This window comes from Solanum pennellii, chromosome 4 (assembly GCF_001406875.1).
Source record: "Solanum pennellii chromosome 4, SPENNV200".
Taxonomy (NCBI): domain Eukaryota; kingdom Viridiplantae; phylum Streptophyta; class Magnoliopsida; order Solanales; family Solanaceae; genus Solanum; species Solanum pennellii.
In genome coordinates, this window is record NC_028640.1 from 12072961 (window position 1) to 12083567 (window position 10607).

The 10607-nt window shown below is 32.7% G+C and overlaps 2 protein-coding genes across 2 annotated transcripts; one reads left to right on the forward strand and one right to left on the reverse strand.

Annotated features, from left to right (window-relative positions):
- Nucleotides 1-371: 371 nt before the first annotated feature.
- On the reverse strand, nt 372-2206 carry LOC107016510. Its single transcript, XM_015216959.1, has 3 exons — nt 1535-2206; nt 1192-1440; nt 372-1055 (listed from the first exon to the last, which is right to left on the reverse strand). The coding sequence occupies exons 1-3, from the start codon at nt 2204-2206 to the stop codon at nt 372-374; spliced, it is 1605 nt and encodes a 534-aa protein (XP_015072445.1).
- A 1404-nt stretch (nt 2207-3610) lies between these two features.
- Nucleotides 3611-4765, forward strand: LOC107016511 (protochlorophyllide-dependent translocon component 52, chloroplastic-like). Its single transcript, XM_015216960.1, has 3 exons — nt 3611-3724; nt 4254-4453; nt 4564-4765. Exons 1-3 carry the CDS (start codon nt 3611-3613, stop codon nt 4763-4765), a joined length of 516 nt encoding a protein of 171 aa, XP_015072446.1.
- The last annotated feature ends 5842 nt before the right edge of the window (nt 4766-10607 follow it).

Here is a 10607-nt window from a genome sequence, read left to right on the forward strand (position 1 = left end):
TTCTAAGTTGGCCACATACATGTTTTTACTTCTAAAGGCAGTGAGAATCACTTTGTAGTTAAACTAACCACAGTGCACTTCTCAGAAGTAAACTTGACTTCATTTCCCTTGTCACAAATTTGAGATACACTCAAAAGACTGTACTTCAAACCATCAACATGATACACATTGTCAATTGATTCTTCAAAAGACTTTCCCACTTTACCAACTCCCAAAATGTACCCCTTCTTTCCATCACCAAAAGAGACACCTCCTCCCTGAAGTGTCTTGAGTGAGAGGAAATTTTTGATGTCACCAGTCAGATGTTTAGAGCATCCACTGTCCATATACCAACATTGACTGCTGCTCCTCTCACTCACCTACACCAAGAATCACTTGTTTAGCTTGGGAACCCATTTCAATTTGAGTTCCCAGAAGGCGGACAAAGGAGTGATCAGATTGTATCTAGTCCAATAGGGCAGTTTTTGAAACTTTCTAACAAAGGACTTTGGAGCAGAGACAGATTTTTTCTTTGAAAATGTATCAGTTGAAACATGTTTTGGAGGACCAGGTCTCTCTTTTGATACTCTTTGCCTTTCAGTATAATTAGAGAGTCTTTCATGAGAATTTGTCCAGCCAGCACACTCTCCCTTTAAATGCCCATTTTTACCACAGTGAAGACAAAGCAGATTGTCAGACACAAACACATACTTGCTGTGAGGGTTAAAGGGAGGAGTGATATTCAAACTTCCTAGACCTTTCTTATTGAAATTACTCTGATTTGTTGCACTTGACAATAACTTAGCGGATTTTGTCCACTTAAGAGATTTTTCAAGTTCTTCCTTAAGTTTGACAATATCCTTTTCTAATTTGTTGCTCTTCTCTAAAGCCAATCCCAGATTTTTCTCAGTGGTTTTCAGTTTTTCTTCAGTTTCAACTTGTAAACCATTTGACCTTCCATTTAGCTTTTCAGCTTCTTCAGTTATCTGAGTCAATTGTTTTTTAAGTTCAGTGTTGTCAGACTCTAGAGACACCATTTTAACTTCCATTTTCGACATTTTCTCCTCCAATTTAACCTTGTTCAAGTTCAGCATTCATAATGTCTCTTTCAAAGGTTAACTCAATTACTGAATCAATCATAACATTTGCTAATGTTCTCAATTTTTTAAGAGAATAATTATTCAGATCATGTTTCATATCGAGAAGAGTTACCTTATCATCATCTTCTTTATTTTCTGTATGAGCCATGAAAGCAAACATTTCATTGAATATGGTTTCCTTTTCATGAACTGCCACCATAGACACATCATTTGGTTCATCAGGATCTTCTGAGTCACTTAAAGAGTCTCCCCATGCAGCAAGAACCTTTTTGACCACATAGTCAGCAGCAGCTTTGCGATCATTTTTACTGAGTACCAGGTCCCTTCTCTTCTCTTTGTCACTTCTTGGTGTTTGATATTCCTTGTTTTCAGTTTTGAGTAGAGGACACTCTCTAATAAAATGTCCAGCTTTTCCACATTGTAGCAGGTATCATTTTGAGTAGCAGTTCGAGGACCATTTGTTCCTCTTTATTGATGAGATAAGCCATATCATCATCACTGGAGTCTTCATCAGATTTGTATTTCAGCATCAAGGACTTATCCTTTTTAAATTCCTTCTTTGACAAATCATGATTTCGATTCAGCTCATGAGTCTTCAGATTCCCAATAAGAGCATCCATTGTCAAAACCTTCAGATCTTTAGCTTCAATAATGGCATCAACCTTGCTTTCCCAGGACTTTGGAAGAATTCGAAGCACTTTCCTGACTTGCTTGCTCATACTGATAGGTTCCGCAAGACTTCTCAGCTCATTGGTAATAGAGGACAATTTTGTGAACATCTCATGAATGGTTTCTCCTTCCTTCATCTTGAAGTTTTCATTCAAAGAGGTGAGCATATCAATCTTTGATTCTTTGACTTGTTCAGTTCCTTCCTGAGCTATTTTTAAACAATCCCAGATTTCTTTTGCAGACTCACAGGCTGAGACACGATTGAACTCATCAGGTCCTATCCCACAGACAAGAAGAGTTTTTGCCTTGTAGCCTTTTTCTATCTTCTTTGTATCAGCTTCATCATATTTTTTTCTAGGCTTTGGAACAAGCCTGGTTTTCTCTCCATCCTTTTCTTCTATCATCGGAATAAACGGTCCATCTAGTACGATATCCCATAGCTCACTGTCTTCAGCCATGAGGAAATCATGCATCCTAATTTTCCACCAACTTTAGAAATGTCCATTGAAACGACGAGGTCTTGTTGAAGACTGACCTTCTTCTAGATTAAGTGGAGCAGCCATTCTAGAACACATATCACTTCCTTGGTGTTAACCAAATAGAGAGTGCCTGCTCTGATACCACTTGATAGAATATGTGCCTTCACTTATCAGTCAATGGACCAGGTCCCTTGACACACTAATAAGTATGAATAGAAAGTAAATGCAGTTTAAACAACACAATGATTTTACGTGGAAACCTCCTTGCTTAAGGGAGTAAAACCACGACCTGTCTCACAGGATTTTCAATTGTTTTCACTAATATTCACAAGCAAAAGTGAAACACGATTACAACAAATGTGAGAAGAAGCTTTTAATCTCACGTTCAAGCAATAATCTCTATTGCTTACAAAGCCTAAGTAGAAATAAATCTACCCACTAAGCTATCCCACCTAGAAAACATAGAATTTCAATACTACCCACTGATTCCTTTATAGTTTCAGGAATAGTTTACAATGTAAGACCAAGAGAATATATTCTTAAACAACTACACTAAATGCTCCAGAGATTTCTGTTATTGTTTGAATAATTATGTTGCTTGTTTGCTGATAGCCTTTGCAAGTGTTCTTGAAAATTCTTTATCAACTTGCAAAAACTGAACATGATGTTTAGGAAAGTGACTTTTATATGAACAAGTCACTTTCCTTAAACTCTTTGCCATTGGTTGGAGAAGTTTGTCTTTTTGACGCCGTTGGGAAGAGTGCACCTACTTTCTGTACCTTCTCCAGCTGGCAGTCAACCGGCTCGTCACATTGGGAGCCTGGTACCTTTACAAGGTCTCTGAGTTTGTCAAATCATCAAAACTGCAAATAACATTTTCCCCCTTTTTGATGATGACAAACAATGCTCTCAGGCACCACTCCAGAGTGTTCCCCCTTACTGTATTCCCCCTCACTTTGTTCCCCCTCACTGTATTCCCCCTCACTTTGTTCCCCCTCACTGTATTCCCCCCCACACATACAACTCAGCCACTTAGCTACTTACCAGTTTTACTTCCCACTTTTGGCATCATAAAAAAGAGATATAGTAAACCAATGATGTCAATAGCAATATCTGATAAGATCAAAGCTAGATAGCAATCAATCAGAAAGGGAAAAACATTCACAATAGATAATAACTAGAACACCAGGGGAATAAGTTTAATAGCATTCCACAATAACATTTAGTACAATAACATTCTTAAGATCTTTACTATGGAAGTGTACTTCTAAGATTTATTTTATTTGTGACGTGATGCAGGAAGAATCATCATCAAATGATACAAATAGAATATTTCTAGTATTTATATATGTTCCAGTAAGTCTAAGTAATTGCATATTGATGATGACATCCTTCAGAAACTTTGCTGGTTGGGAGTATAAACTATTTCCACCATGGAAATTTCACCTTGAAAATAACCCAATCATTGATTCTGATTTATATTTACTTCATCTTCAGGTAATTAGTTATCCTCTTACAATTTTTTTATTTTACTAGTACACATAACATATTATCCTTGTAATTTCTTGTTCTTTGATTTTTATTATAAATATAATTTTTTTCAAAATGATTTATTGATATTTTTAGTATTTTATCATGAATCTTTCACTTCTGTTGTTTCTTTTTTTGAACTTCTTTATGTTAGTTTGACATTTTAATATTAATAAAAATGTATCATATGTCACGTTTTCTATCATGACAACCTAAATGATTGTTTATTTATTTCTGTCAAATTTTTTTAAACGTTAATATTTTTATGGTATGTTACACCAACACTTTATTATATTTTTCATTGAGCTGACAGTCTAGTGGGAACAATCTCTCTATCTTCAAGGTAAGGTAGGGATAAGATAAGTATATACACTACCTTCCTCAATCTCTACTTGTGGGATTATATTGGTGTATATATATGTTGTATTTCTTAAAAAGTTGATTAGTAAAAATTAATTATGTTGTTCATCAAACTCTCCAAATGTGTAATATTTAGTTCCTTTTGAAGGAGCACAAGCTAAGGGAAAAAGGTTTACATAATTGGCAAAAAGTTTGTTATGTACCAACAAAGGCAGATGCACTTGTGGTTGGTTTTAGAAGATGGTTGATCAAATATGAAGGTGCTCAAGTTGATTGGGGCACAAAATTTACTGGTGACTTGCAACCAACTCCTTCCAGGGAACAACTTTTGGACACGTATGTATATAGCTCGATAATAATAAATTGTGTGAATCGTCTCATCTAAATATTTTACTTGTTATATGAATTATGCATAGGAACTGGACACATACAATAAATTGTAGCAGTTGTAGCAAAGCATATAAAAGTCTAAATGCCCTTGAAATCATTTTGCAAATTATCTCTATTGCTTCAAGTGGAATTGCTGCTGTAGCAAAGGAGAGTGTCATGTCAATTGTTGCAAGATATTCTTTGGTCTTCTTGGCATTATTATGCTTCATGGCTTCAAGATGGTTATCCAAATTTATACAGAAGTTTTCATTTCCATGATTATGATCATGCCTTTTGTTAAATGGTGTACTATGTAATAGTACCAGAAATTCTAAACATTATGTATTATTGAAGATATTGTGTAATGAATAAGATTTCTCCACCAGTAATTTACGAGTTATAATGGAAATGGAGAAATTTTTGGTAGCAAGAACTTCTCCTTTAATGGACCTACACGATGAATTTAGAATAGTCGAGTTAGTGAGTACGAAATGCCAAATAGTTAAATTAATAAATACTATACTAATAGTATGTTGTATTTGATGTTCCAATGATTTAACAAACTATGGAATAGTAGGATCTGCTAGAGGGACATGATCCTTTGAGTTGTGATCGTTCTGGCTAAGTTAGTGGAGTGCAGCCGTGCAGAGTTCTCCACCAATGACATGCTACTAAGTTGTTTTGTCGATCTTATACATTAGACACTTTGGTAAGAAATTATAAGAATTATTATTAATTATTTTTTACTTATGATCCAAGTTTACTTGTAACTCAAGTAATACCACAAATAATGTATAATAAGGAATAGATCTCGTCCGCATTGGTTATTTGTTGGACGTATCAGATTAAGTCATAACCTCTATAAATTGGTCCTCCCTCCACTCATTATGGTTACAACATATTCTCTACAATAATTTCATTGCTGACAGTTGTGGTAACATAAAGTTAAGATAAGGAGGTAGAAACCAATTATCGGTCAACGCTTCCGCTTCTCTCGGTGATGATGTCTTCCTCATCAGATAAGTGCCCTTAACGATTTCTATGTAAGATTATCGTGTTCAAGATGCTGATATTATGTATTAAAGTATTTAATCTTACATGTGACATCAGAGCCTGGATTGTTTGAAGAAATTGTCTTCATAAATTATATAGCCGCATCAGCCTTGGTAGAGTAATAAAGAGTAATCACCATCCATCACCCCTAAATAAATACATAATTATGTTTTATTTTAGATTGCACAAATTCTAGAAAATTTTAATCTTCCCATAATGTGATAATTATATTATGTTTTAGATTGTGCAATAAGTTAAAGTGATTGTTATACTAAGAAATAAATAATATGTGTACTGAGTGCAATATAGTTTATTAGTCACCAAAGTGACTACAATAGAGGAATTAATGTCACACATATAATATTTATAATCACTTGATATAATTGGATTAGTGCAATTCATTATTTATTGACATATCTGACTATGGTTTTTCAATCTGGTGCATGTATTATGTTTTTATAGTTTGTTAGTCACCAAAATGACCAAACTAGAGAAATTATGTTTACACATATAATATATATGATTACTTGACATATGTGGATTAGTACAATTCATTATTTATTGACATATTCCAAGAAAACTAGGTCAGGTTTTTCAACCTGGTGCATGATTATGTTTCTATAGTTTATTAGTCACCAAAATGATCAAACTAAAATTTTATAATATTATGTGTGCTTTGTATTTATATAGTTTGTTAGTCACCAAAAAGACCACACTAGAGAAATTAACGTGTACACATACCATGTTTATGATCACTTGACACATGTATTATGTTTTTATAGCTTGTTAGTCACTAAAGTGACCAAAATAAAATGTATAAAATTATTGACATGCACAAAATTTTATTATGTGCGATTTTGTATTTATATAGTTTGTTAGTCACCAAAGTGGTCAAACTAGAGATATTAATGTGTACACGTATCATGTTTATGATCACTTGATGCATGTGTTATGTTTATATAGTTTGTTAGTCACCAAAGTGGTCAAACTAAAATGTTTCAAATTATTCACATGCAAAAAAATTTATACGATTATGTATGCATTTGTATTCATATAGCTTGTTAGTCACCCAAGTGATCAAACTAGTATGGTTAAGAAAAAGATGCACTCATAAAATTGTCATTTATCTATAAAGGTTAATTAAATGCCTATATTGAAAAATAAATAGATAAATTGACTTTCATTATTGCTAGAACTTAACAATTTTACCCAAAGTTGAATCTATAATTCTACGAATAGTTAAAATTATGAGGTAAATTAGTATTTTCAATCAAAAATATATTGTATATCCAAATATGTCGTATATGTTTGGTTAAAATTATTTAATTGCCTATTAAAAATTTAAAAAAATGACATTTAAATTATGATAGTATGTTGTAGTATCTACCAAAAGGAGAATTACAATGTACTTTTATCATTTTACTAAATTCACATTATTATTTTTATATGTAAGAATGTAAATCTATTTGTAATTATTCTTCTTCATTCACATGTTTTGTCTGTTACTGTGTTCAATGAATTGGACCTCTCTAAATGACATGAATAAGTCGAGTTCCACTTAGGTGTAATGGATCTTGACTTGACTCAGATGAATGACAAACCTACTGTCATTACTAATAAGAGGAGTGATGATGACAAGTCTTTTCATAAATCATGAGAGAGCTCTAACATATTGAGTCTTATGTTCATGTGAATGATTGATGCTAATAACATTAAGATTACTATTCCATAAACACAAAGTGCCAGGAATACCTAAAGTTTGTGGAAGAATGTTTTCGTTCTGCTGATAATACTCTTGTTAGGTCGCGCAATGTGCGAAATCATATCATCGAGATGGCTTACAGCAAGACTTTGGACCTTGGGGATGAAAGTGGATGACACCTTCTTGGTAAGTTTATTATGAATTCATTGCCTCTTGCGTATGGACCATTCTAAATTAACGATATCACTATTAAGGATAAGTGAAATGTTAGTGAAGTGTCACTTCCTCAAGAGGAGTCAAGATTAAAGAAACAAGAAGGTCATTCTATTAGCCTCGTGGGTCAAGGAGCTGGTAGAAGACTTAAAGTTAAGACCAACAAGTTTAAGAAAAAGAAAGCACATGCTAAAGTTCCACAGGATGCTCATAAGGAAATCAAGGATGATGTGTGTCATGTTTGTAAAAATGAAGGACACTATCAAAAAGATTGCCTAAAACGTAAAGCTTAGTTTCAAAAGAAAGGTACATTTAATGCTTTTGTATGTTTCAAATCAAATTTAGTAAAAGTTCCTAATAATAGTTGGTGGCTTGATTCTGGTGAAACTACTCATGTATCCACTATGTTGCAGGAATTCACTACAATCCAAACTACAAAACCAAATAAGGATTTCTTGTTCATGGGAAATCACATTGAAGGCATAGGGACATATCGATTGATCTTGGAGATTGGACATCATATGATGTATTACAGACTCTTTATGTTCCTTCGGTTTCTAGAAATTTGGTTTCTTTTTCAAAACTTGATATTATTGGATTTGATTTTAAGTTTGGGCATGAATGTTTCAATTTATATAAGAATGCTACTTTTTATGGTTCTGGTGTTCTTATTGATGGTTTACATAGATTGAAACTAGATAATAATTTTTCTGAATCTCTCCTTATTATTTATCAAAATGTTAGAATTAAACATAGTTCACTAAATGAAAGTTCTGCTTATTTGGCATTAACCTTTGGGTCATCTATCCAAGGAAAGATTAAAAAAATTAGTAAAGAATGAGAATCTCCTGAAACTAAATTTTACTGATCTTGATATATGTTTGGATTACATTAAAGAAAAAAAACCAAACATACCAAGAAAGGTGCCACAAAGAGCACTCAACTTCTTGAAATTATACACACTAATATTTACGAACCCTTTGATGTTTCATCTTTAGGTGGAGACAAATATTTTATCACCTTTATCGGTGATTTTTCATGTTATGAATTTATCTATTTGATGAACGAAATATCTCAAGCACCGAACGCTCTCAAAGTGTACAATAAAGAGGTTGGAACACAATTCTATAGGAAAGGGAAAAATCATTAGTCAGATAGAGATGGTTAATATTATAGAAAGTATAACGAATCATGACAATGTCTAGGTTCATTTGCATAATTCCTTGAGAATGGTGAATTTAGTTGGAGTGTTGTACAACAAAGTGTGGATATTAATTAGGTAAAGGTAAATATTTTATTGCCCATGAATATACCTGCTTCCGCACCAATCACAAATGTTGTTCCTCTTGTTAAAGAACACTTAAACAATATTGAAAAACATTTGGGTGAAACACCTCAAGAATGAACTAATGCACAAGTATCTGATGCATATGAACCACAAATAGTGTCATTAAGAAAATCAACCATAGAAAGCACTGAGTCTAATAAATGAATTGATGCCATGAATGAAGAGTTAAAATCCATGGAATACAACAAAGTCTGAAATCTTGTTCAATCACTAAAAAATTCAAAAAGACTCGTATGTAGATGGGTCTTCAACACCAAGCGCGTTTCTAATGGTAATATTAAACGATATAAGTCATACTTGTTGTCAAGGAATACAATAAAAAATGAGGCACTGATTATAAGGAGACTTTTTCACCAGTCTCAAAGAAAGACTCATTGAGAATTGTTTGGGCTTTGGTATCTCATTATGATTTTAGAGTTACATCAAATGGATGTGTAAAATTGTCTTTTTTAATGGAGACCTGGAAAAGGATGTTTATATGGACCAATCAGAGGGTTTCGAAATTAAAGGAAAAGATCAAATGGTGTGTAACCTAAAGAAGTCAATATATGAACTCAAGCCTTACGATAATGGTATAGAAAGTGAAATGATACCATAACATATTTTGGATTTAAGGAGATTACCGTTGATCGATGTATATATCAAAAAATGAGTGGGAGTAAGTTTACACTTTTAGTCATATATGCTAATGACATTTTATTTGTTGCTAATGATTTAGACATATTGCGTGAGATGAAAGACTTTTTCTATATGAACTTTGAAATGAAAGATATGGGTGAGACATCCTTTTTGATAGGGATAGAAATCTTCCTTGATAGATCACAAGGATCATTGAAACTGTCTCAAAAGGGCTATATCAAAAGAGTTCTAGAGAGATTTAACATGAACAATTGTTCAGCAGGAATAGTTACCATTAAAAAGGGGACAAATTTAATCTCATGCTATGCCCAAAGAATGATGTAGAACGAAAGGAAATGGTTAAAATTCATGAATCTTCTATTGTTGGAAGTTTGATGTATGTTCAAAAAAAGTGTATGACATGTTATGAAGCCACACTTCATACATTATGGCTACAAAACTTTATTTCAAGACTGGGGTTGTCGACACCATTACCAAGCCGCTAAAAATTTATTGTGATAATGTTGCAGCAGTATTCTTATCCAAGAATGATAAGTACTCAAAATGTGTCAAATATATGGAATTAAAGTACTTTATTGTCAAGGAAGAAATTCGTAAAAAAAAGTGTTACTTAAGAATATTAAAACCGGGCTCATGATTGCATTTAACATGGCCTTACAACCAAAGACATTTAAAGAACATGTTCAAAGAATGAGTCTTGGTTGTACTTATGATTGATACATTTATGATGTTTTTATACTCTAACCTCAAATTATGTGTTTCTGATATACATTGATGATCTTGTTTCTCATAATAATGTACATTATTGTTTGAGATATCATAAGATAAGTCTTAATGAGATATTATTGTGGACCGTAATGTTATATTTTATAATAGCTTATGAACCTAGTATGACAAGTTTCTAATTTAGTAGTATATGTAAGAAAATATATAGCTTAAAGTTTATTTACAATCGCCATAACTCGCATTAGTAGCTTGTTATATTGTGATATGTATGATGGACATTATAGAAGAGATACATTGTATGCGCAACTAATATTTATTAAATAATAATGATATATAGTTATTGGGTCAAGTCAAAGAATGTAAAAATTACTATTAATCATTTCTTACTTATGACCCAAGTTTACTTGTTACCCAAGTAATACCATAAATAATATCTAATA